This window comes from Plectropomus leopardus, chromosome 10 (genome assembly GCF_008729295.1).
Source record: "Plectropomus leopardus isolate mb chromosome 10, YSFRI_Pleo_2.0, whole genome shotgun sequence".
Taxonomy (NCBI): domain Eukaryota; kingdom Metazoa; phylum Chordata; class Actinopteri; order Perciformes; family Serranidae; genus Plectropomus; species Plectropomus leopardus.
The window spans coordinates 33,564,297-33,592,191 of NC_056472.1; the positions used below are offsets into that span (position 1 = coordinate 33,564,297).

A 27,895-nucleotide genomic window follows, 5' to 3' on the forward strand; every position below is an offset into this window, starting at 1 on the left:
AAATGTGCTTTATTATTAAAATTGCCTCACTTTACCTAAACTAAGAAGTGTTTCTAGATAAGTTTGGGGTTCTCTTATCAAAGTTATACGGACAATAACTTTACCTTTAACTCCTCCAGGACAGAAATACAAATAAGAAATGTTTTATGCACAGAATACACAAATAACAACGTTACGAGTACACTTTGAATAAACATAATAAGTGCAAACATACAGAGAATATGTATCCAGAAAGATGTCAAACAACCTGCAGCACAAAGACAATGACAGCAGCTCCGTGTCTCTAGGATTTTAGCACATTTCTTGGATTTTAGGGCGTTACAGAATTTCAGGACATTCCTAAGATTTAAGGGCAAATCTATACGATTTTTCTGTTTCTAGGATTTTAGAATGTTTCTTGTATTAAAGCACGTTATAGAATTTTTAAGACTTTTACAAGATTTTAGGACATTTCTTGGATTTTAGGACATTTGTAGGATTTTAGCACATTCTGGATTTTAGGACGTTTGTAGGATTTTAGGATGTTTCTTGGATTTTAAGACATTATATAATTTTAGGAAGACTCTAAGATTTTAGAATGTTTGTAGGATTTTAGGACATTACCATGATTTAGGAATATTTTAAGGGTTTTGGCAAGTTTCTCTGATTTTAGGACGTTTCTGGGGCATTTCCCTGATTTTAAGGCAAATCTAGGATTTTAGTCTGTATCTCAGATTTTGGGATGTTTCTTGGATTACAGAAAAATGTTGAAAAATGCATCCTATCGGGAGCTGTAAGTTAAGTATCACATGAGATTTTACATAAACCGTTTCCCCTGATCGTGTGGTTTCAAATGCCCTTTAAGGTCAGCAGGGTTAAGCAGAAGCTCAACCAAAGCCTTCGCCCGTCCTCCCCCGTCCTCCCCCGTCCTCCTCCACACAGCCCCCTCCTCTCGCTCCGTCCTCTGGCAGTGGACCTTCTGTTGTCCACAGTGTCGCCCGTGAGGCCTGCTCAGTCATTGATCGTCGGACTCTGCGCTGCTGGAGGAGCGGGGGCTGAGGAGGCCATATGTTGCTGGCAGAAGGGACACAGAGGTAATTGGCTCCTGGGAGAGAGGTCAACCGGTGAGAGATTCCTGAAATGACAGGCGATAAGGACAGGAAACCCCCCCCCTTACTCCTCAAGGCATCAGTCACTCTGCAGGTGAAACTGAGCCGTCATGAGACAGAAAAACTGACCCTCTAGTTTGATTTTTATTCATTAAATCTAAACAACTCGTTGAGCCTCTTCGGCAGGTTGAGCAGGAACGTCGATGTGTGTATTTGCAGCTAACTGCACCATGTATCAACTTGATTCGTCATTATCCGTGAGTCATTCAGTGACGTCCGTGTATTTACCGACACACACGCCAAACACTGAGGTGCTCCTGCCTGTTACTCAAAATATGTTGCTGAACTTGATGTAAGAGGGCGTGCGGCAGGACTGATTACATAAACCTGTGACGTCTTTAAACTGAATTAATGAACCTTTCTGTTACTTTTTTAGGAAAACTTGAGCTCTGCAGGTTTATAGTCATCTTTCAAACACTAAAAGACTCTTAAAGGACTTTTAACACAGATTTTTGTAATGAACTTCTTAAACTGAGTGGCAGCAGGAATGCTGGCTCCACCTGCTGGACAAAATAAAATTCCCGCTCACACCAGAGTCCATTAAATTATACAAATGCATCTTTGTGACAATCGATGCAGCCGAGACCGACCACCTCAAATTTAACCCTTTGAAACCTGACTGGTTTGATTTCTGTCAAAAACATGACGAGAAGGAATTTCACAGGTTTAGAAAAAAAGGGAATTACCTGAAAAAAAAATAAAATAAATAAATGCTGAGAACTGAAAAAGATATACATGTACTGATATATATTCTTCGTCTTTCACATCATTTTAAATCTTCATTTATAGTACTAAAAAATATAGTTTTCTGGACAGTTTTCACTATTTTTTTGATAGTAATATAAAAATAGACAAATAAATATTTACATGCACATTTTTTCTTTTAAATCTATAATTATAGTTAATACACACACACACACACAAATTATATAAATGCATGCATACATATTTTTTTCTAAAACATTAATTTAAATCTATAATTATAGCAATAATAAATGTAACTTGCTAGACAGTTTTCCTTATTCTTTTTATATTATAAATATATTATTTTCCTGTGGTTTGGGTTTCTCACTTTCACTAAAAGAAGTCTAAATGCTGCATTAAACAATCATATTTTAGTATTGTTTCCAGCTTTGTGTCGACAGCGTCTGTGTTTTGTCCCTGTGCTCCATGAAGAAATACGTGCCCCCAGTTTGGCATGGAAAATCTTGACTGGCGTGCACAGCGCTCTGACTTCAACATCTTTGGGCTGCACACTGACTGTGAGTCAGAGCTGATCCCCAAACATCAGCTGTGACGTTTATCTGAGGGAACAAATCCCTGCAGCAGCTTCAAGGCTCAAAAACTGCAGAGTGGAGGCAGTTAGAGCGGCACGTCAGTGTCCATAAACTTCTGTCCACAACATATGAGGACGTGACTACACTTTGAGACAGTGTGGACAGTGTGAACGGTGTGAACGGTGTGAACGGCGTGAACGGTGCCACCATGCGTCTGCAGAAAGAACTTCACCTCTGACTGAAACCTCTGCTTCTCTGAATTCAAATCAGAGAAAAACTTTATTGACACAAAAACAATAAAAAACACTGATTATAAAAGAAGAGAGACAGAAAGATCCTCCACCTCCACACACGCGCACACACACACACACACACACACACACACACACACACACACACACACAGTGTAGTGAATCAGTTCATCCGTCCGTCCATGGATTCCCCTCTCTCCCATGATGCATTGTGTGATGTCACCAGCCAAACATGTACTCCATCGCCTTGGAAACAAAACTGTCGTCTTTCCTGGGAGTCTGTCTGTCTGCCAACACCTAAACACACACACACACACACACACACACACACACACACACACACACATTTTTTACGTTAACTAAATGCAGTTAACAAAGTTCCCACATGTTTTTCATGGACTAAATTTAAAACTTTTCCATGACTTTTCAAGGACCCAAAATCGTTCTCCTGTTCGTGCCCCGCTTGCTGGGTGTTTTTTAAAACCTGAATGACTCAAACTATAATCAAACATTATTTTAGCATCCCTCATGATGTGTTCAAGGAGCAGCTCTAATTTCAAAATCCAACGATTATTTCTGTTTGAACAGTTTCTGGCTGCGATAAATGATGGCATTTTTAAAAAGAAAAATGACTGTTAACCCTGTTTTCTTAAAAAAAATATAATATAATAAATAAGTCACACAATTAAAAATAAATAAATAGCCCTGATTTATGCAAAATCTCTATAAAAATCAGTAAATTTTTCTAATGAAATAAAAATTAGCCAAATATTAAAAAGACAAAAAATCAAAATTTTCTTTTAAAGGATATTTTAAAAAAAGCCAAACTTAAGTTTTCTATAAAAATTACCAAAACAATGAAAAAAATCATTAATGAAAAAATAAATAAACAAAAATAACAAAAGTGTTGCCAAATTCAAATATTTTTAAAAATAATAAAATAAAATGATTTTTACTTTATCCTTGACTTTTCCAGGCCTGGAAAATGTGATTATGAAATTGAATGACTTTTCCAGGTTTTCCATGCACATGGGAACCCTGGGTTAGGATTTTTAAGTGAATTGTGAGGTCAGAGGTCACCTGGTAGTCGCTGCCGGAGCTCCTGTAGGCGGCGCTGAGCGGCCGGATGGCGGAGCGAGGCGTGGAGGGGAGCGCGGAGGACGAGAAGGAGGTGGAGAGGGGAGGCGAGACGGCGACGCTGCTGTCCATCACGCTCTGAAAGACAGAGACAGACTTCAAAGTGTCACCCGATGTCGTGATCAGACGGCAGAGCGGCGGCGGCAACAGACGGGCACTGACCTTGTCGATGCACGGTTTGACTCCCACCATGATGGCGTCTCCGAACACTTTGCCGTCCTTGGACAGAGCCTTCCTGGCCTGGAGCCTGGACTGATACTGGAGGTGCATCCAGTTTCCAGGAGACGCCATCTGTCAGGAGACACAGCCGTCATTTCTCTACACAGACCCGCAACGAGACTCCGAGCGGACGCAGCAGGGACAGCGGGGACAGCAGGGACAGTGGGGACAGCAGGGACAGTGGGGACAGCGGGGACAGCAGGGACGCACCAGTCTGACTGCAGCTGTTTTCAGATTTAACTGCAGACCGAACGACGGCGGCGTCACGGCGCTCCAGTGCCATAACTGGTTAATAATCCGGTGATGGTAACAATCTGATCTGACGGGTTTACATGATTCAGTCCATTAGTTTGATTTCTCTCCAAGTTCATGACGTAAAACTCAAACTTCCTGCTATCTTCACAACTTCCTGTCTTGTTTTCAACGTGGCGTCGCCGCCGGTCAGAGCTGTCGTTATGACGGAGGCGTCACGTTAAATAATGCTGTCCTTCTTCACGTCGTCTCTGTGAGCACAAAACCACCACAAGCTTTTCCACAGCGAGCACGCGCTCTCAGCACGGATCTGCCTCCCGCGCACCAAAATAAGAAAATAAAATACATTTAAAATAAATAAATAAATATGTAACTTTAATAAAGTGGAAACAGCTATAAACGCTGTTTAAATGCTCTTAGCATTAAAATAAAAACCGTCTTCTCTGTAGCTTCGTGCTGTTTCCACTTTACGATCTCAGAGCTCCTGAACACGAAGAACGAAGTCGGAAGAACGACTTCCCGACTCAGAAACTACGATCACGTGAACGCAGCATCAGGCCGCATAAAGCTTAGTTATTTTATTAAGGTTTAAATGACGACGCGTCTTTATTTGTCAGCGGTCTCTGCAGGACGAGCTGCAGCTGAACCGCTGCAGTCTGAGCGTCTGCAGACGATTTTCTGCCTCAAAAACCAAAAGAAACCTGATAAATAAACAATCAAACGAGGTTTTTTCATCTTCAGCTGCTGAAAGTAACGAACACAGCTGTGTGTGTGTCTGTGTGTGTGTGCCTGTGTGTGTGTGTGTGTGTGTGTGTGTGTGTGTGCCTGTGTCTGTGTGTCTCTGTGTGTGTGTGTGTGTGTGTGCCTGTGTCTGTGTGTCTCTGTGTGTGTGTGTGTGTGTGTGTGTGTGCCTGTGTCTGTGTCTCTGTGTGTGTGTGTGCCTGTGTGTGTGTGTGTGCCTGTGTCTGTGTGTCTCTGTGTGTGTGTGTGTGTGTGCCTGTGTCTGTGTGTCTCTGTGTGTGTGTGTGTGTGTGTGCCTGTGTCTGTGTGTCTCTGTGTGTGTGTGTGTGTGTGTGTGTGTGCCTGTGTCTGTGTGTGTGTGTGTGTGTGTGTGCCTGTGTCTGTGTGTGTGTGTGTGTGTGTCTGTGTGTGTGTGTGTGGCTGTGTGTGTGTGTCTGTGTGTGTGTGTCTGTGTCTCACCGTGTGTTTGAGGATGTTTCCGTACTGAGCGAACTGCAGCAGGATGTAGGAGGCTGACGCTGGAGGAAAACTAACACACACACACACACACACACACACACACACACACACAGAGTTTATGTAGGAGAATTCACAGTATATTAATGATGCAGTACAGCAGTGTTAGCAGTATTTTTAGGGGTATAAATACCCGAACACGGTGACCCAGGTCTGGTCCAGCTGGTCCTCAGATGACAGAGACTCTCCCTGACTGTAGAACGGGTCCACCTGAGCCGGAGACAGACACAGCTGCTGCACACCTGGACACAGAGACAGGAAACAGGCAGAGGACAGGCAGGTGAAGACAGGCAGAGGACAGACAGGTGAAGACAGACAGGTGAAGACAGGCAGAGGACAGACAGGTGAAGACAGACTTTTTTTTCATGATTTCTGAAATAAACATTTTGGCATATTTCTATTTTACTTTTTGGAGAAAACATTTTAGCCTTTTCTTTAGAGATTTTTGAAGAAAACTTTTTTTTTTGCCTTCAAAAACTTTTGGCGATTTTGAGAGAAAACATCTTGTCAGTTTTTCGGGCGCAGCGGGGCGGAGCGTACCTGGAGTTGAGGCTCCGCGTGCCGACAGAGGAGTTTGCATCACTGGAAAAGACTGAAGAGACAAACAGGAAACGAGTTCAGACGTCGATCACGTTTTTATCATCGGAGCCGTCCGAGTCTGAATACTTTGCGTTTTTTAGACGCCGTCTCTGGACTCACCTGTCTGTGTGTGCTGAGGGGCGTGGCCACATTGATCAGGTCGTCATGGATACTGCGAACAGGTGGGGCTCCGCTCTTATCTTTGGGCGTGGGGACGACGGGCTGCGGGGCCGAACCTCCACCTCCTCCTGAAGTTCACAACAAGACACAAGAATAAATCCACAGAGTAACAACAACCAGGTGTCCACACAGGTGTCCACACAGGTGTCCACACAGGTGTCTTCGTGCTGGGGCACCTGTGCTCTCTGCGATGGGCGTGGTCAGACTGAAGGGGCGGGGCTGCGGGCTGGCCGGAGCCGGCAGGTCGCCCATCAGGAAACCGGGCAGAAACTGAGCTCCAGGGGTCGACTTTGGAGAGGTGGGAGAGCCCAGGGTCATCGGTTCAGATCCCACTGAGAGACAGAGACAGAGACAGGGACAGGGACAGTTTAACCCTTTACCACCGGGATCAGTGTTCCTCACAAGTAGTGAAACCGCTAAAGACTGAGAAAACTGGTTTAATTTATTTTAAAAAACATGGAAAAAAGGTGACGAGCAGCATGGCAAGAAAAGAAATAAATTAAAGGTGACAAGATAATGACTTCAATATTAGCTTATTAAAAAGGAGAAAAAAAAGTCCAAAGATTTTAAAATTATGTTACAGAAAAAACCCAGAATCATCCTAAAACCACAGAAAAGTCCTAAAATCCTAGAAAACCTCCCGAAATCATTGAAATGTCCTAAAATCAAGAAATGTGCAAAAATCCAAGAAACATCCTAAAATCACTGAAATGTCCTAAATTCCTAGAAACGTGCAAAAACCATCTAAACATCCTAAAATCCTAGACGCGTTCTAAAATATAGAAATGTGTAAAAATAAAAATGTCCTGAAATCCCATAAATATCCCCAAATTCCAGAAACATCCTTAAATCCTAGAAATGTTTTAAAATCGTGTCATTTTACAAAAGCGGCCTCCAAAAAACAAACAAAAGTTGCACAGCACTGGTTTGTAGCAATATTCAGTACATGGCAACAAAATCAAAATAATATTGTCTCGACTTAGTACAGTACAGTACAAGTACATACTTTACTACTTATATATATATATATATAAGTGTGTAAAGATGTAGGATTTAGGGACTCATTTTGATTTCAGTTTTTCTTAATTACCTTAAAAAAAGACTATAAATCCTTCTCGTAAAAGTAAAAGTATCTGCAGGTAAAGTGAGATTATAACGCTGTTCGGGGTGAATTTGATCACAGAAACAGTAACACACATCATAAAATATCTAAATCTGAGAATAAATCCTTTAACTTTAGCGTTTGATTAAATGTTTTCATCTTTTTAAACACCAGAAACAGGAAACAAAGCAGCTAGCCGGAAGTCCGCGCAGACAGGGGACAGTTAGACGCGTTAACAGCAGGACATGATTTAAAACAGACACAGACAGATTAGAGACGTTAGAAAACAGTTTCTTTACCTTGTAGCTCCATTTTTCTTTCGTTATTTTCTGGCCGCGAGTTTTAAAAGCAGGAAGTGACGCCAGCACGCAGGGCTGCGCGGCTAGCTCCGGAGGCTAACACAGAGCTAACGTATCGGTAACTCCCTGTGTTCCGAGTATTCGGCCCAAACCAACAGATAACGGGTATTATCCGATTAATCAGAGCTGAGCGGTTAAATGCGTGATGTCTCCGCCCGCTGTGGTTTGTTTCTGGGGCTCAGAGCTGCTGGAGGACTGGACTGACCGGAGCTGGCAGCACTGCGGCTAACTGGGCTAACTGGGTGAACTTCCGGCGCATTTAGACTGCGTCAGTGTGAAGATGCGTTCAAGGGAGTTTTTTTTTTTCCCGCGGAATTTATAAAACCAAATTTTATTTAATATTTTATTATTATTTTTTGACAGATGAACCGAGGTTTAAAGCATTTGAAACATGAGCAACTTGGCATTATTTTTTTTCCAAAATTGTACAAGGAGGCAACAAGCAACGAAAAAGAAATGACCGAAAAATTAGCAAGAAATTAGTAGCACAATTAAAATAATAATTAGAAGCACATTTTTTTTTAATTAAAAAGAAAGTAAAAACAGACAAAGCAATGACGTGAAATAAGTTTCAAAATGCAAATAATTTTGTAACATAATTTTAGATATGTAATCATGATAGCTATAAATATTTTTTGGACTTTATTTTTTAAATAATTCTATTGTCACCTCTTACTTTTTTTTTGCATTTTTCCCTGGCTTTTATTAAAGTAATTTTCTATATCTAAACATTTATATTTACTAATCAAAAAAATAGAAAAACAAACAAACAGAAAAGACAACACAGAAAAAAATTAATAATTTCAAACAATGAACATGTAATTATGACATATATAAATATAGTTTTCTGGACTTTTCCCCCTTTTTATTTATTAACTCCTTTATTATTAACTCCTAAACTATTTTTTACTAATTAAAATGTGTTATAACAAACAAAAACAAAAAAAATAAAGTTTTAAACAAGGAAAGACCTGGAAAAGGGACTTCAAAATTCTGATTTTGTATGATAATTTCAACTATGTAATTGTAAATATAGTTTTTCCATAGCTTTTATCTTTTTTTCCCCTAGGCATATTCCCCTGCTTTTTTTTTTTTTTTTTTTTTAAAAAAAAGCCTTATTTTTCATGTTTTTGAAAAAATTGCTGCAGTTTGCTCAGAGTTAACAGGTTTTAAATATCTGTAAAATTGATCGATGTTTCAAAGGGTTAAAGAATACGTTCACATTTTCCCCAATCTGCTGTAAAACAATAGTCACGCATCCATAATTACACTGAAGAGAGGGGGACAAAATCCACAGTCATTAATTCACACAAAAATGCATTTTTTATGTCCAGTATCGCAAAGAGTTAAATAATTAATGAATAATTAAAACAGTTGAATTGTCTGTCAGATGACTTATCAATTAATGATCTTTAACATTATATTATTATCATCATTATTATTATGACCTCTGAGATGAGACTGAATTCATAAAAAAAAGTGGAATAAAAAGAAAACTGCAGTAAATGTTGTAAAAGTGACGTGACTTTAAATCTTTAAACAGAAACACACCGTTTTATTGTGAAGGTCCAACAGTTTCTACATGAACAATAAAGTACAACACTGTCAACATCAGGCTGTGTGTGTGTGTGTGTGTGTGTGTGTGTGTGTGTGTGTGTGTGTGTGTGTGTGTGTGTGTGTGTGTGTGTGGCAAGCCCTTTTAACATTTAATCAGCAGCTGTAATACCAACTGTAGACATTAACGACTGCTTTTTTGGCTTATAGAAATTTAACATATCTATAATTAATTTCTAACTGGTGAAAACCAGAAACCATTGACTTCTATTCAAACTGAATTACAGATATCTACAATTCATTTCAAATAAAACGTGATGTTTATTTCTTTCTGGTGAAAATGTGAAATTGTAGATATCTTAAACTTAATTACAACTAGTCAACTGATACCATTGACTTCTATTCAAAAGTCATTACAAATATCCACAGTTCATTTCTTGTTCATGTCTTACTGGTTGAAATGCTTTTTTTGTGGATATCTATAACAATTACAAATCACCTTTTACCATTGACTTCCATTCAAACTTACTGTTCTTTTCAAATTACTGATATCTACCCTTCACTTCTCATGAGTAGAAATGTTCATTTTGGATACTTTAATTTCAACTAGTCAACTTTTACTGATTATTTACTGTATGTTTGGAATTTAAGCTAGAAGAATAAATAACATATCTAGAATTGCATTTTAGATATCTTAAATACATTTCTAACTAGTAAAAAAATATGTATTTGGACTAGCAACAATTATATTTGAGATATCTACAGATCCTTTTATACCTTTTGTAACTAGACAGAATTAAATTTTAAGATATGAAAAAAATTCCACTAAATAAATATGGTAATTAAAAGGTCAACTAACGTTTTTGAGGTACTTCATTCAAAAGTTTAAGATATCTGTGCATCATTTTTGGTCAGGCGAAATGTGATCTACAAGTGAAAATTTATATAAATTGGCCAGGTTTCTCTATAAAAAGATTTAAATCTCAGTGAGACTTTTAAATGGTTAAATGAAGGATATATGCAACATGTCAAAACTGTTTTACAGAGATCTTAAATCAACATTTTAACACGCTGAAGTCACTAAATAAGTTAAAAGGGCTGGCCATACAGCGCCCGTCAGTAACGTGTCCCGTAAACAGCGTCCCACAGTTTTACTTCATAGAGTAAATACAAACGATGGAGACAAAAAGAAAAACAAATAAAAACAAGGCAGGAGTGTTCTGTACATTCAACGCACAGCAGCTGACAGTCTGTCTGTCTCTGAGTTACAGCTGTGGTCAAAGAGTGTCGACTGATCGATTATTGTGCCGGATCAATCAAATTCACTTCTGTTCCTCCCCGACCAATCAGATCACTGGTCTTTCTCACGGCGACGCCCACCGATCATCAGAGCTCGTCCTGCAGAGAAAAAACAACAATTTCAGACTCAGTTTCTCCGTCCGGTTTGTGTTTGAATTTGAGGTGAACAGAGACTCACCTTCTTGTGTAACTGTGGCGACACTTTTTGTAGTCGTTGTCTGATGGTGTCGGCGATCACGTTGGCGTCCCGGCTGTTGATGTGTTCCCCACTATGTTCATACTGTCAGCAAAAACGAGTACATGCTTAGGTTTAAAGAGAGAGTTTGGGGATTTTTTTAAGCGGGGTTGCATGAGGCTCTTCTCCATCGTCAGTGTATTATTTTGGAAAAGCAGGCAGGAGTACCGCCACAGAGGTTAAAAACACAAAATGCATTTTAGCCACCGATAAACGTCATTATCAGTTCAAGTGTTCAATTAACTATTTTGAATAACTTTGCCGTCAGAAAGCCCTTTCTGATGGGAAACTGAAGCTGTTATATCGATCTCTTTGAAGCCACCAGACTTAAATCAGCGGATTAGAGGAGCAGCAGCTGCAGAGGTGAGTGAAAACAAACTTTCTGTTGCTGCTGTTACACAGGTTAAAGCACGCACAGGAGAGTGAGAGAGCAAACGCAAGACACAGAGAGAAAATCCATACGTGGAGGCAAATTATATTGTGGTGGTCCGCCACAAATAAATGAATGTGTAGGAAACCCCGTAGGTGTCTGTTTTCATACTTTGATATGATACCTAAAGACTGAAGTCTGGACAGGTGAAGCTCTTTATTTCTGTGTGTACTTACCCTCCTTGTTCCCAGGTACGGGTAGAATCTGACGGTTGGGTAGGCGGTGATTCCAGCTGAATGACAGGTCTGAAAATGAGCCTGACAGTCCACTTTCCCCGCTCGAACCTCTCCTTTAAGAATCTGTCAATCACACAAAAAAACACCCACATAAAGAGCCTCAGCTACACAGAAACCTTCTCTTTAACACGTCAGCGAGCGAATTCATGTCTGTGGCTCCTGTGCTTGACCCGCGCCACAGAACTGAAGTTATTAGATCAAAATAATTGTTTGGAAAACAAAACGGTGTCTCACCCGAGCCATGACTTCAAACTCCGGGGCGAAGTGTTGACAGGGACCACACCAAGGGGCGTAAAAGTCCAGAACCCAGTGATCCTGACCTGACATAACCTGAGACCTGAAGGACTCTGGAGTCAGGTCCACCGACGCTCTCGGTAAAGAGCTGGACACACAAGACACATGATGTATTCAGGGACCTTCAGAAACGTGAAAATCCAACAATAATTTCTGTTTTTACAGTTTTTGGCTGTTATAAATGGTGTTAATTTTGGTGACTTATTTTGGCAGGCCCGCTGGTTTGGAAGGCGCGTTTTCTTAAAAAATAGACCAAAATTATAAAAGATGCAAAAAAAAAAAAAAAAAAACTGAAAAAAAAAGGGAAAAAACGAAAAAAAAAAAAAATTAAAATGCCCCTCACCCAAAAACAAATTAAGTAAAAAAATTAACATTGCCAAAAAGTTTTAAAGAAAAAAAATTGCCACAAGTTTTAAAAATCACCAAAAATTTCAAAAGAGACAAAAAAAGTGCATGTTTTTCTGCAGAGGTCCAAGCTTAGCCCCCAGTGTCCTCAACGCTCCTTATTTTAACTAACTGCACTGTACATTTGCAATATGTTATCATTCTGTTTTAAGCCCACGTGTTATTTACAGTTTGTGAAATGAAACTGAATATGTGGTAATCTCTCGTATGTGCGGACCTTGAACTAATGATGAAGGAGAAATTTGCACCTGGTGGATCCACCTGTTGGGAGCCGCTGTAATAACTGCTGTGACTCACCTTAGTGCCCATGATCTCAGTGAATGGGCATCTCTGTGCCAACCGTTATAACTCCTGAAGAGACACAAAGATAGGATCAATAAGATAAGAGAAACGCTCTTAAACCCATTGTGACTGATGATACTAACATTCAAAAGTAATGAGAAAAATCCCATTTAGAAAGACATGATGTGTTTTTGGATTACAAGTTCCAAATTGGACATGTGATGGGAATAGACAAGGACCTAACACAGAACCCTGAGGAACTCCACAGCAAATCAGTGCTTCATTACTTTACCTGAAGAATTAAAAACTGCAATATCTGCTTTTTTGGCTACCTGGGTGGCTGTGGAAACAGTTGCAAACACGACACTGACACTTTATCACATTTTAACCCTGTGAAGTCAGCGACAGGGATCCTGCAGCTTAAGGCAAGGTTGGTTTACGTCTGTTAAAGACTTTTTTAATGCCACTTGCAGTTAAGTTTAAGACCACTTTTCTAAAAACCAAAATTTAAGAACAAATTTATTTTTCCCAAATGTTTATTGTAACACAAAACATGACTTTTTTTAGTCCAGTAAAAAAATTTGATTATCTTGCTATAATGTTGGAAAAACAACCCTTTTTTGAGTTCAACACATGGCAGACAAAAAAATATTTTATTATCATAAAAGTATCTATTTGGTTTACCGACAGAAAAGGAAAATATTGGGTATTTCTGGCTTGGATTCCAATCAAGACAACATTAAGAAAATGGTTTTATTAAATCATTTAATTTTATTTTATTTAAAAAAAAATGTTGCCAATTATTTTGAGATTTTACAATACATTATCAGAAAAAAAGATAAAATTCCTCTTCCCATGTCTGAGCATTTTTAAGACTTTTGAAAGATTAATTTATGTCAGTTTAATCAAAATTAAGGCCTTATTTATGAATTAATGAATTTAATTTCCTTTAAGACTTTTTAAGGATCGGTGGGAACTCTGTGCAATAGAAATGGTCCTCCAGTGCTTAAATTGGTGTTTTTGCTTATTGTGATGTCATTTTTGTAGTATCTTCAAATGTTTCATATCCCTATGATCTGCACAACCTAAGCTAAAAGCTTATGTCAATAAACGTAATAATTTATTAAAGTATTGGAATTGTGTTATTTAAAAAAAAAAATCTGACTTGTTAACTCAGAGTTTCCCAACATGTCATAGTGTGCACACACTTTGGAAAAAAATGTCTGTACGAACAGTATTTTTAAGTGTAGTAGTACATACATGTAGCGATCAGGCTGCCGGGCGTTGCCGGGGTACAGGCGGATTTCAGGGTACGCCCTCACACTCTGACCTTGACAGAAGGACTGAAACCGCTGACAGTCAACTGAACCGACCAGGATCTGACCCGACAGCATCTGCAGGGTGAGACAGAAAGAAAGACACATGTTATACAAGTTACACTTCTGTCCGGTCCAAAAACTGCATTTCTTCTGAGTCTAGACCCCGTGTGATGTGATGCTAAAGCGGTTCTAGGCAATGCCCTTCAAAATACTCCACCTGCCCCACTAAACGCAGGCATCTATAGCCCCGAAAAATTCTCACTTTAAGCGGTCTTTGTCACAGGAGCAAGGACACTCAATGTGCCCATACATGTTCCTAAGATTTTAGGACATTTGTAGGATTTTAGGACATTACAGCAAAATGACCACAAAACTTTATTATTTATACTTATAATTAATTTGAAAAATTATTATTATTATTATTTTATATATCCCATTTCTTTTTGCTAATATTCAGGTAATTTTCTTGTCTTATTTTCTTTTCTTCATTTTTTCAGGTCATTTTTTTATATTTTGCTAATTTTGGGTCATTTTCTTGGTGTTGTTTTACTTGTATTCTTTTGGGTGCCAATTTCCAGGTCATTTTCTTTCTTTCTTTTTCTGAAACAAATTTATTGTCAGTATTGTCTTGCTAAGTTGCTCATTGTCTCCTAATGTTTTAGAAATAAATCAAGCCAATCAGCTTTCAAAGGGTTAATTATCTGTATTTATTGGCCATATCGACCAGCCGCCCCCCCGGTGCTTTTGAGTTTCTCTGCAGGATAGTTTACAGTTAGTATCGCTCTGTGCTGGTTTTCTTTACACGGTCCAGGTTGTTTCGGTGTATGTGTGTGTGTGTGTGTGTGTGTGTTTGTGTGTTTGTGTGTTTGGTGTGTATGATGTGTGACGTACCCTCGCCATGCGTCTCCACTCTGGGAGCAGAGCCTGACAGGGACCGCACCACGGCGCGTAGAAATCCACCGCCCAGATCTGCCCCTCAGCTCGACCTGCAGCCGACGCCACGGGAGAGAGCACACAAGGACAGAGAAACTTATTTATGACAACTAGTAACAAAACTTGGTCCGAGGTGCATCAAAATAAAGACACTCATAATAATAATAATTAAATGAATAATTAAAAATGTAAAAATCCACCTTTCCTGAGGGCTATTTAAGAACTGAGAGTTGTGTTTTCAGCTGTTACAGCGAGGGAGTAAAAAACAGGAAAAACAACTTTTACAGGCTGCAGCAATGCCTTTAAAAATACTGACACTTATTCTGGTGGAGAGTCACTAAAAATATCCCGTAACTGTGAAGTTTTTCCAGAATACACACTGTATGTTTGCTGCTGCCTGAAGTGTTTTCACAGTAAAACAGTTTCTAAATTTGAGAGGATTTTTTTGTTTTCCCAGACTGATGGGTGAAAGAGCTTTGCTAAAAAAACTGAGCTGTTCGGTCAGTAACTAGAAAGTTTTGTGCAGCCTGGATAATTTTTTTTTTCAGAGTACTGCATTCATTCCTGACTTTGTCAGTTGTTTTTTTGCTGTTGATAGAAAGTTACATTTTGGTATGAGTCTATTTTTATCCAGCATTATATTTAAAAAAGTAAATAAAATAATAAAAAGCAAGTATGTAGATGTGTGTGCAAGTATGCACACACATCTACATATTAAAGAAAATAGATGAGTAAGTAAAAAAGTAAATAATAAAAAAAAATAAATATTAAGCATGACTAAAATAATTAAAAATAAATTTAAAAAAAATTAATTTAATAAAATAAAAATAAAAAGAGGTAAAAGAACCTGCTTTTATTGGAGCATAGAACAGGGATGTGTGGAACAATAATATATGTGAAATGAAGAAAAAAAGCACCTTTGTAGGGAGATAATCTAGCATTTCTTTAAATGATAATGCAGTTACATTAGCAAACAGCGTATTGGTTTTCATCATCATATCTGTGAGGTTTGTTTAGGAGTTTTTGTAAAAGTCTGTTAGATCTCTAAATTCTTTATTTTAGTGAATTTAACCATTTGTAAATTAAGTGAGAGGCTGATATTTACCATTATGTGTATATCATTGATGGTGTCCACCCCCGAGGGTCAGGGTGAATCTGATGCATTAAAACATCTTTGTGCAAACTGGTTTTGCAGTTTGTACTGTGACTTTCTGTTGCTGTCAGAAATACTTTTACCTTTAACTCTCTCTGCAAAGCTGGAAGGATCCAGAACCACCACAGATGGATTGACCAGATCCTGCAGAGACAAAGAGAATCTCTTTCAGACAAAGACGTTCTTCACTCGATTATGATGCAGCCATTTTAACTGAAACCTTTTTTGGGGGAAGGCTGCAGCTGTAAAAGTCACTTCCTGCTGGCAGAGACAACAGGGGTCGTGTGTTTTATGCTGCATCAGTATGAGACTGGCGTGCAGTCGTACCTGTATGAACTCCAGGATGCCGTCGGCTGAATGTTGTCCTTCATATTCATGAACAGAGGAGCCGTTAAAGATCACTGTGGTGGGATAAGCCTGAATATTATACTGAGAAACAGAGAAAGACAAAAAATGATCGCCCCGTCCGTGGTATGTACCTGTCTGTAAAGAGTGGTGCAGCCCAGGTGTGTCTGTGCTTACCATGGAGCAGAGGCTGTGGTGGATGGTGCAGTCCAGAGTGCCAAACTTCATCTGTCCAGCCAGCTGGATGGAGGCTTTTCTCAGCTCAGGCAGCAAAGCTCGACATGGAGGACACCACTGCACACAAGAATCAAATATTTAATAACCCTCTGAAACCTGGATCATCATCGATTTTCCTGTGCTGCTTTCAGAGTATTTAAACCTTTTAATACCTTTACCTTTATTATTATCTAGTTTTGTTTTTTATTTTTATTTTTCCCGGTCTTTTTCTTTTTTCTTTTCTTTTCTTTTTTATTAAACTTTTTTTTCCTTTCATTTTTTAATTTTCAGTTAATTTTCTACAAATGTCTTTCTAATTTGTGGGTTATTTATTCTTAAATTGCTCATGTTTTTCCAAAGAAATCAAGTAAATCAGCAGATTCTCAATATCAACCACCGGATAAAGTCAGGAGGCAAAACAGACGTGGTCCGGACACTTCTGTTATTTGCAAAAATGGAGACATGCATTAATTTGCATTCATTCAACCAATTTTCTTTAAATTCAGTCAGAATTTGCACGAAAAATTGATGGAAACTCGTCTAATAAACCCCTCTTCACGCACATTTAATGTTTTCTCACAGTAATTTAAGTTCTCAGCTCTGATTGGACAGTAATCTTCACTCGTTGGCACACATAAAGGCGTGCACCGTGAGGTAGATTCCTGCCCGCCTCTCTTTTTCTGTCTGTGTCACTCGGTGTTTGTGTTGGAGGTGTGACACCATCACCAGCCCTGAAGGTAAACAGGGAGTCAGACGGGCCGATCATCACGGGAGGAACAAAACGATCTGAGCTGAAATCAAGCCTGTCAGTGATGATGTGGCATTTCCACCTGTTGATTTATGATCAGGAGGACGTGTTTTATGAGACGTTCCTGCTTCTATCTGAGACGAACTCATACGTATTAAGGTACGCGGTGTATTTATTTTTGGGAGGGAAGAGGCTTGAGATACAGCATGTGAGAAAGATACAGATGCGTCATTAGTGGTTTACTTTGTCAAATGCTACAAAAAAAACCAGATTAAATGACCAAAACCAAGTATCACCACTTAGAAACTGGAGTCAAGTTTTAACCTGATCAGGCAATATCGATCAATCTTTTGATTAACCCTTTGAAACCCAAGCATATTGGCTTGATTAAAAAAAAAAACTGAAAAGGCACAGAGCAACGAAAGGAGAAATGAGCTTTAAAATAGCAAGAAATTATTAAAACGTACAAACATATTACCTGAAAATTAATTTAAAAAAAAAGCTGGAAAATTACAGTGCTTAAACATTATAATTCATACATAAAAATATTTAATTATGATAATTTTCCTTAGATTTTCCCTTTTTCCCCAGACATTTACCCCAGCTCTAAAAAAAATATTGAGACTGGCGTGCTCAGTGTGTGTTGAGTTAACAGCAGTGAAACAAAGTGCTGGAGGGTCAAATGCTTGAAAAAAAGAAAAGAAAACGGAGCCAAATAGTACAAAATAAATACATTTAAAAAATAGTACAATTTTTAGAAAGAATCAGATTAATCTGCTCGGGGTGCAAAGGTTTAAATTCTTGTAAAAGTCATTAGAAAGCAGCACAAGAAAAATGATGTTGCTCCAACTTTCAAAGAGTTAAAGAGGAGAGTTACGAACCGGAGCAAAGAAGTCGACCAGCCACGGCTCCTTTCTGTCTGAAGGAAAGTTGTCGGGTCTCAAAGTCGTCACGTGAGCACGAACGCTGTCCCTCGCAAAACCCACAATGTTGTACAGCACATCTTTGCCTACAGACGGGACGGAGAGAATAAACAGCATTAATCAGCAACTCTTTTGCTAATCTATTATCCATTTAACTTCTAAAATATGATTTTTTTCTTTCACAGCCTTTGGAGCCTGAGCAAAGTGGTTTGATTTTATTTTATTTCAGGTTTCAAAGCACATAAACTTCCTGACTGTAAACTTAATAAAATAAAATAAATAAAATAAAACAAAACCCTGCACAGTCTGTAGTACTGACCGTGGTGGATCTCAAAGTCGTGGATTCCCAGTCCTTTAAATACGGCCACGCAGGATTTATGGATGTAGAGAGACTGACACAACTGTGAGTCCGCTGAACAGTCGACTCGGCCGACCTGCAGAGACAGACGGTCAGCTGGACGTTCAGGCAGAGAGACACGCTGAGACAGACGGACAGACAGGTACCTGTATGTGGTCGTTTCGGAGGAAAGCTTTAAGCTTCTTGTACTCGTTGGAGGCGGAGCTTCTGTCTCCAAATGTAAAACTGACCAACCAGCGATGATGTGCCAGCTTCCTCTGGGGACAGGAAGTGACAACAGGATTTAAATATGTAGCGTCGAGCGTTGATGTAAAACCTGAAGCCTCCGGTACGTTTACGAATGTACCTGGAAGTTTTCACCGGTCAGCAGCTCCAGATCCGGCAGATGGTTGATGACCTGACTGTAAATCTCTTTACTGTCGAGAGTACTCAACCACTGAAACACACACACACACACACACACACACACACTGAGTCAGTGCTGCAGTACTATACACAGTATTACTAACACAGTACAACAAGGGCTCCTACAACTTCTCAAGTGGGATTTAAGATGTTTTAAGACTCTTTTGGTGCCACTTGAACTGAGATTTAAAACCAATTTTACAATCGCCAATAATTAACAAAAAAAAAAACGTATACTGAAATCAATAACTTAAGGTTAGAGAGAATTTTATTTTAGTTTTTTAATTATTTATTGTACCCTAAAACATGACTCTGTGGTCATGTTAATACAAGACACATTCTGTGAATTATGCTTTTAATGTCACCGAATTAGAGAAAAAGAGACGAAAAAAAGACTAACTCTAATGTAAGAGCATTTTAAAGATATTTTAATTATTATTATAGAGAAATAAATACTATGCCTTTTAAGACTTTTTAAGTCTCTTTTGATGCAACTTGAACTAAAATTGAAGACCAGTTATACAACTGCCAATACTGATGGAAAAATATTCCAACATAAAACATGTTTCTTTGGTGAAATTAATGCAAGAGGCATTCTGTAGCTTCAAGCTCTTAATGAGTTTTTTCACTGCAACGACATGAAAAAAAAAATCCTAACTCCAATGTCTAAGCATTTTTAAGAATTTTGAAAGACTGATTTAAGACATTTTAATGCGTATTAAGGCCTTATTTTTAGCTTGCTGAATTCAATGCCTTTCAAGACTTTTTAAGGATCCGCGGGAGACGCTGTGCAGATACGGACGTTAATGTGTTAATGTGTGTGTCTCACCAGCACGCTGCCTTTTTGATCCAGAGAACTTCCAGGTGGGAATAAAGCAGTCGCTCCACTGGTCACCTGAAATACAACAGAAGTGCACGAGTACAAGTACTGCAGTAAAAAAATATACCCCAGCTACTTAAAACCACAATTGCTATTCTTCCTGCTGGGCTCATTTTTGTAGCTGAAAATAAATCTACAGTTCAGAGAAGTCAAAGACACTCGGAAACAAATGATCTCCCTCTGCATCTTTGCAGACGATACTCTGATTTATCTCCCACATTAACCAAACTAGCAAAGAATTTTGGGAGTCTTTTCACCAACAAAGGACCACAAACTGGGAAGTGAGTGCTCTAAGTATCTGACAGTAATAGTATCAGCAGTATTGCAGTTGCACTGGCTCTTACCTGGAAGCTGTCACAAAGCTGTCCCTGTGTGGTGCAGTCCATCCATCCAACCTTTACTAGACCGTCCTACACAAACACACGTGCACACACAGTCAGATCACACATATCTACCATCATTAATTAACCCTTTCAAACCAGATCTACAGCTTGTGCTTCTTTCAGATGCCTTTCTGAAGCTATTGAACCCTTTATAGCCGGAGCTCACAGGTTTGATTTCTTTCAAAAACACGGGGAATAGAGACCAACTTGGCGAGAAGTGTCCCACAAATTGTGGTATATTAGGAAAAGGTGACAAGAAATTACCTACAAATTATTTTTAAAAAGAAGGGGGGGTTATTAGAGAATTATCACAAAAAAATTATATTTTTTGTCGAAGGAATCCGGTGTTACAATATTACTGCTGTGTTCTCACCAACATCCCCGCCAACTTCTGTCTTGTTTTCGACTCCAGGCAATCTGAGAGAGGAAGCAAGGAAAGTACATGATTATTACTCGATATGGTTAACTAAATACTAACAGGAATATTGTGTCAGAACGTCTGACATCATTCCCGACATAGCTTTCAAAAATTTAAGAAAGTTAAATCGCCCAGATTTTTTAAACTTTTCTATAAAAACTGCTAAAAGTGAGTCTAGCTGCTAGAAAAGCAATAACAAAAAAATGGCTTAAGCCAGACACCCCAACTATAGATGAATGGTATGATATCATTTATGAGATTTTCGTTATGGAAAGAATCACTTTCTCAATGAGGCTTCAGCAATCTAAGTTCGATGACATCTGGAAGCAATGGAAAATGTATATCTCCCTGAAACGCCCCTCTTTTATTTAAGGTTCTTTTTTCTGTATTTATTTTATTTTCATTTTTTGACCATATAAAGACGCACTGGATTAATTATCTATTTAACTGTAATATTTCAACAGAAAACACCCCATGTTCATGTTAGTGTTAATGTTTAAGGAAAAGAAAGATATACATATGTGCGGGTATGTATGTATATGTATGTATGTATGGGTGTGTATGTGCGTATGTAAGTATATATGTTGTATGTATATATATACATATACAATTTTTTTTCTTCCTTTTTTCCTTTTTTCCGGACATTTGAGGCAGACAACGGAAACTAGATATACGCCCAAATGATGTCCCAAATGTAAATGTCTGTTTCTGAACGTCTGATTCTGAATGTCAATAAAAAATAAATTTAAAAAAAAAAAAAAAACTGCTAAAAGATTTAGGGATTTAAGCAAAGATTTTTCAAAAATAAATAAATAAAATAAAATAAAATAAAATAATTGTGAAGGGTTTTTAAAGAAAACATGCCCTCCAAACTTTTTTAAAAATCAACAATAAAAACTTTGGAAAAAAAAGTTTTCCCAGGAAATGTGAAATTTGTGTGAACACAGAAAAAGGTGTGATGATGTGACACTTTACATCTCTGATAGATTTGTGCCACGTCACACACACCTGTGTATTTGTATGTGACGTGCAACAACACTTTGAGGCATAAAAAAAGTAATTTGAGTTTGCGTGTTACCTCCGGTGTCGGAGCAGAAGGTGATCAGCCAGCCGAGCCCCGACGAGAACGCGCTCTCTATCTCGTTGAACACGTTACCTGATAAAACACAACCACACCTACAGGTCAGACCACACAGAACCGCAACAACCAGCCTGATAATCAGGTTGAAGATAAACAAAAGGACATAAACGTAGAATAATTCACCCTGCCAGAGCTCAGTGATGGTTGTCGTGATGAACTGCATGGAGAAGCGGACCAGGCTGTCTTTAGAGCGCTCCCCATTAAACTTCTCTGGTCTCTATAGAAAGACAAACACATTTCCAGAAAAACAAAATATTCACTGACATTTGTACACGACAGACAAGTGGAAAAAAAAAGAAAGCAGGTGACGCTCATTAAAGCAACAACAGACAAAAACAGGAGAAAGCTGATCTTTTTCTTACAATTTTCCCCAATATTGTCACTGCTCCATAAAAATGTAATTGATTTACAGAAACTGGAATTTTTTTGCTGCAAATGGAAAAAATCAAAACATAAACACTGAATTAACTAATGATATAACATAAGGACTACTTATAACAATTATGTTATAACCAATTAACCAGTAGATTATTATCTTCATGAATCATTTGATCTACAAAATATTAGAAAACAGTGATAAAAGTCCGAAATCTCCTGGAGCTTAAAGTAACTGAAGTACATGTCTTTTTTTGTCCAAACAACATTCACAAATCCCCAAATATCAAATTTACTAAAATGTAGGATCAAGGAGAGCAGCACATCCTCACATCTTAGAACCGGAAAACATCAGATTTTACAAAAAAATAAATCACTATTTTTTTAAAAGAGGAAATAAAACGAAATAAAACGAAATAAAACGAAATAAAATAAAATAAAATAAAATAAAATACAATAAAATAAGAATCTGCACTTTAAATGTTCACCAAAATCATACCGGTGAGCTGTCATTGGATGACTGCTGAATTTCATTAATGCAGGTGGTTTTTAGTGTAAACACGGACATGAGATACAGATCATTTCACATGGAGATGAAAAGAGGAGGAAGATGAGACACTGCTGTGGGTTGAAATGCAGAGCGCGTTCAGCTCCATATTTATAGATGATAAGGACAGGATCAACACACAGACCTGTCCTGCTCTGAATATGAACAGACTCGGGTAGCTGTTGATGCCTTTACTCCTGCACAGGCCGTTGTTGTCTCCACAGTTCACCGCTCCGATCCTGAGGACTCCGTCCATCTCTTTGGCAAACTCCCTCCACTGAGAGACAGACACGTTAGTTAGAGAGACACAGACAGAGACACACAGAGAGACAGACAGAGAGACATACAGAGACACACAGAGAGACAGGCAGAGACACACACACAGACAGACAGAGACACAGAGAGAGACAGACAGAGAGACATACAGACGGACACTCGTCTGTGTGTTTCTGATTTCTATTGAAGACAGCTTCCTGATTAACCCTTTGAAACCTGGCTTGATTTCTCATAAAAACACATGAAAACAATGAGAAACTTTTATTTCTTTTATCTTTTATTTACATGTGATCTATTTTATTTTCCTTTTATTTGTGGTTTTATTGCTTTTGTTGTTTCTGTTGTTGTGTTTGGTCTTTTTCTTTGTACTATTTTATACTGACATCGTGCGTCCTGCATTACTGCAATATTTGTCCTCTGGTTTCATTTTATTCTAACTCGAGTGTTTTCAATAGAACTAAAGTTCTATTAACGTTCTATTAAAATAGACATTTTAATGCCAATTAAGGCTTTATTTTTAGATGAATGTAATCAATGATTTAAAGACTTTTTCAGTAAAGCCGTTTAAGAGGAAAATAAAACAAAGACTTTAAAATGAGCAAAACAATGAGCTTACAAGAAAAATCAAGAATCAAAAAAAGTTGACAGTGAGCTGCAAACATGTGATGATTTTGTATTTTTGTGTTATATTACCGTTGGAGCCAGCTGGTGACAATGTGAGCATCGTGGGAAATAGAAGTTGATGAACCAGATTTCTCCAGAATTCACTGCTGCCTCTGAAAACACACACACACACACACACACACACACACACACACACACACACACACACACGACAGTCACTGCATGTTTACCCATCTGCATGTCGCGTCTGCGTTTTCTCACAGTAATCATGTTTTAGTGCCTGTACTGTCTCAAAGTCATGAGACAGCCACTGGGGACAAAGAGAGACAAAGTGAGACACTATTGTGGAAAATGCAGTGTGAGATCGAGCTGCTGAGCACTAAAATTCAGGAAATATCTGCGTTTGCTGCTTCAATATTCACCATTATTTTTTAGGTGAACGTCTTTCTCTAAAAAATTGTGACTTTTTTTTTTAACTTTACATATTTAGGCGGGTTTTTTAAGATTATTTTTTTTGGCTTGTCTTGCCTTTATTTAAGTGACAGGAAAGAGGGAGAGAGAGAGGGGATGACACAGCAAACGGCCGCAAGCTGGAATCGAACGCGGGCCGCTGCTGAGGACGCACGCTCTACTCACTGAGCGAGAGGCCGCCCCAACATTTAGGTGGTTTTAAAAGAAAAAAATGTTTTTGTTTAAAATATTGGGTGATTTTTGAAGAAAACATGGAACATTTATGGAGGCTTTTCAGGGCTGTTCAAACCCTTTAACCAGCAAATGTGACAGCAGCAAAGAAATTAGAAACTTCAAATACTGATTAAAAGGAGCAAAATAACAGTTAATACAGAGGTGTGAAAATAAAACGAGCTCTTACCAAAGTCCCCGCTGTCCAGTGTGATGATCTCCAAATCATCATCGTAAATACCTGCACAAAAGAACAGATTTAAGATTTTTTTCACAGTAAAATCAGTTGGTAGTTTCAAAGACAACATTTGTCTTATCACGGTCCTAAAAAGGATCCAAAGCTGTCGGTCTTGTAGCGTCATCACAGTTATAACGGAGACTTACCAAAGTCATAACGGTAGAAGTTCCAGCTCTCGTAGCGTCCTCCCTGCTGCTGCTCGTCCAATCCCTTTTCTCCGTATTTATCATATTTCTTTCGGAGGTCTTCGTCCTTCAGAACTTCGTAGGCTCGATTCACTTTCAGGAACTTCTCGTGGGCGGCAGGGTCGCCCTGAAACACAACACTTTTTCTCAGGATTTGTACATCGTTGACTGTTGGGTTTTTTGGTGGTTTCAGCATCAGTGTACTTTTTGGTCTTTGAATTTAACTTTCAGAAAAAGAAATTAAGAAACCTGTACAAATCTGCAGAAAAACAAAACAAAATAAAAAAACAAGAAAGTAAAAAGTAAAATAAAATTTAAAAAATACAAAGCCAGAAAAGACCTGAAAAAAAGCTTGAAAATTTTAATAATTCTCTCTTTTTCGTGGGACTTTTCTTCAAAGTTTTACAGTAAGGGACTTTTCTATTTCTATATTTCTGTCCCCGAAAACTGACCTGTTTTTATTTTTCCTTTTTTGATTTTGAAATCAAAAAGTTATTATTTTTTGTTTTCTTATTTCAGTTTCTGAAAGGAAAATTCAAAGACTGAAAAGTACACCGACCTCCCAGGTTAAACTCGGGGTTTGTGGTTTTTGGCGAATGGTTGGTAGTTTCTCGGAGTAACTCACGGGGTTTTTGTCGGGGTGCATGGTGAGCGCCAGCTTCTTGAAGGCCTGTCGGATCTCTCTGGTCGTGGCCTCCCTGTTGACTCCCAGCAGACCGTAGTAGTCTTGGCTCTCCGCCCACGACGCCGTCGCCAGCAGGACGACGACGAGCAGCGGCGGCACCATGAGCTGAACGAGACGAGACCTCTGAACCCCGAGGACAACCCTGTGCCCCATCACCAGTTCTCCCAGTACAACCACGATCACCAGCAGAGCAGGAGCAGCTTAACACACACACACACACACACACACACACACACACACACAAACGTCATTGCTTCCATGTAGGAACGTACCAAAGAAGGATTGGTATCAGGCCTGATCAGCCGTTTGTTTTTTCATGTTCAACTGACACCACTTTTTAATTTTGTTATTTAGTTGAAAAAAACAAACAAAAAACAAAAGCTGCAGTGGAACTGTGATAAAGGCCATATAAAATATTTTTATTTGTTTTACTTTGATATTTTGTATAAAGATACTCAATGTCAAATGACTTCTGGCTGATTACAGCCAAAAAAAAAGCTTGATCGGGACATCCCGGCTTCCTCGCTGTGCAGATCAGTAAGTCAGTGCTGCCAGGTTTACTGCTGCGTGATGAAAACCCAAAATTAAATAACTCGTCCACCCAGCCCTGCAGCCGTTTACATCCTCCAGTTACGCTAGTTTAGTGGGATGATGTGCAAACCCTTACAGCCCGTACTTTTCAAACCTAATTGTACTGTGTTGCTCTGTTTTGTTCTCTGAGTGTGTGAACGTCCCGTGTGCACATGTGGCTGAGGAGGATTGGCTGAGGGCGGTTGGGGGAGTGTCTCCTCACCAGCCGCCAACCCCTCAAACTTTAAAACACGCTGGGCCGTCAGCAGGAGCCGCATCTCTACAGCTGCTGTCCCAGTATTTGTTCTCAATTACTGCTGCCTGCACCTACAGCAGAGAAACTCAACTCACTTTAGCAAAATGACAGGGGGCCAGGGGCCAGTCGCAGCAGCCCCACACGTTTCTAGGATTTTAGGACATTTCTAGATTTCAATGACATTTCTATGATTTAATTAGTTTACCCTCAAAAAAAATTATTTTATTTTTTAACTAATTTTCCAGTAATTTTCTTGTACCATTTAAAAAATTCTTGTTAATTTTTGGGTGCTTCCTTCTTTTGTTACCCATCTCTATCCCTCGTGTTTTTGAAAGAAATCTAAAGAATTCAAAGGGTTAAATACCCGGTCATGTAATTGTAATATAAAGACCGATCCAGTTTTTTTTCAGGTTTATTATAACACAATACTCACATGTACATTCAAAGAGTTATAATTGAATTTTTTAGTTTTTGGAGTGAGTTTTAAAGCCTGTTTTTAAATAATTTTGACTTTATTCTTTTTTGCCCTCTCGTTTTTTAAAGGTATTTTTGAGGTTATGAGGTGTTTTGTTTGTATTTTTAGACTTTTCTGCACTGGGTACTTTAAGTGCTTTTTCCTGATTAAACTTCCTTTTACTTCAGTAACATTTTCAGTGCAGTACTGCACTCGTAACAGAGTATTTTCACACTGTGGTATTTGTACTTTTACTACAGTAAAGTATCTGCGTAGTTCTCCCATTACTCGTTCACGGTATCTCCTAAATGATTTTTTAGAAATCGCATTAGAATAAAAACACATTTCGGATCATTCTGGGAACATTTAGTTTGGATGAACAGTCGCTAACATTAGATAACATGTTTACACAAAAATACTGCGATAAACGAATACAGGAAAGAGTTCAGCGGTGACATCGACGCTGCCGGGTATCAGGACGGCCAAACACGACATGTCTCAGACTTTAACTCATTCTTGACACAATAAAAAGGCTAAAATTACGCTGCAGTAAGCTAGGCTAGCTAGCTGTGTGTCCCTCAGTCTGCAGCAACTCTCACACAACCTGCTAGCTAATTAGCCGATTAGCTTCGCCGGGACGTTAATCTTCCCGCCTTTTGTTCGGCGAAGCTAAAGATAATAATTATTCATCGTTTACAAAACTTTGGATCTGAATGAAGAAGCAGCAGATTCCTCACCTCAGATGTGTCCCAACTTTCAGAAGCAGCTGAAGATCCGCATCAGCGTCCGGCTCACACACACACACACGCACACACACACACCGGGATCAAGCTAACAGCTAGCTACAAAACAACACATCCAGCTTCCGCCAGGAGCCCTTCACAATAAAGGCATCTAAACCAGAAAGCAAACAGAGCCTTAAAGCAGCGATTCACACCTCAGCTTTGTCTGGGGGCCACTTCTCCAAAATGACAGGAGGCCAGGGGCCAGTCGTAACAACCCCATACATGTTCCCAGGAGTTTAGGACATTTCGAGAAATTCAGCACTCTTTTAAGATTTTAGGACATTTCTTAAATTTTAGAACATTTTTAGGATTTTAGAAGAGCTCAAAGAATTTAGCACCTGGCACCTTGTCAGGGCCCAGAAACAAATCTTTAATTGTCTGTATGGTATGTTAAAAAGACAGTGGGTCGAAATAATTTAATCAGGAAATCCAAATAACCCCATGTTTTACTCGGTTGACTTTGCGCTTTTATTTTGACAGCAGAGAAGTGTGATTTACCCG

General features: G+C 38.8%; 2 protein-coding genes across 2 annotated transcripts; both read right to left on the bottom strand.

Annotated features, from left to right (window-relative positions):
* Positions 1-2,777: 2,777 nt before the first annotated feature.
* On the bottom strand, positions 2,778-7,998 carry nup35 (nucleoporin 35). Its single transcript, XM_042494941.1, has 9 exons — positions 7,702-7,998; positions 6,477-6,632; positions 6,241-6,368; positions 6,082-6,133; positions 5,675-5,783; positions 5,485-5,554; positions 3,976-4,104; positions 3,757-3,891; positions 2,778-2,973 (listed from the first exon to the last, which is right to left on the bottom strand). The coding sequence occupies exons 1-9, from the start codon at positions 7,712-7,714 to the stop codon at positions 2,896-2,898; spliced, it is 870 nt and encodes a 289-aa protein (XP_042350875.1). The 5' UTR covers positions 7,715-7,998; the 3' UTR covers positions 2,778-2,895.
* A 1,295-nt stretch (positions 7,999-9,293) lies between these two features.
* dnajc10 (DnaJ (Hsp40) homolog, subfamily C, member 10) lies at positions 9,294-27,464 on the bottom strand. The gene is made up of 25 exons (XM_042495244.1): positions 27,347-27,464; positions 25,270-25,529; positions 24,606-24,771; positions 24,412-24,462; positions 23,610-23,692; positions 22,786-22,917; positions 21,842-21,935; positions 21,656-21,733; positions 20,533-20,576; positions 20,121-20,186; positions 19,726-19,791; positions 18,838-18,927; positions 18,638-18,748; positions 18,453-18,567; positions 18,092-18,219; positions 16,424-16,540; positions 16,229-16,330; positions 15,985-16,045; positions 14,707-14,801; positions 13,757-13,890; positions 12,512-12,565; positions 11,750-11,897; positions 11,456-11,578; positions 10,793-10,894; positions 9,294-10,713 (listed from the first exon to the last, which is right to left on the bottom strand). Exons 2-25 carry the CDS (start codon positions 25,480-25,482, stop codon positions 10,702-10,704), a joined length of 2,385 nt encoding a protein of 794 aa, XP_042351178.1. The 5' UTR covers positions 25,483-25,529; positions 27,347-27,464; the 3' UTR covers positions 9,294-10,701.
* Between the last annotated feature and the right edge of the window lie 431 nt (positions 27,465-27,895).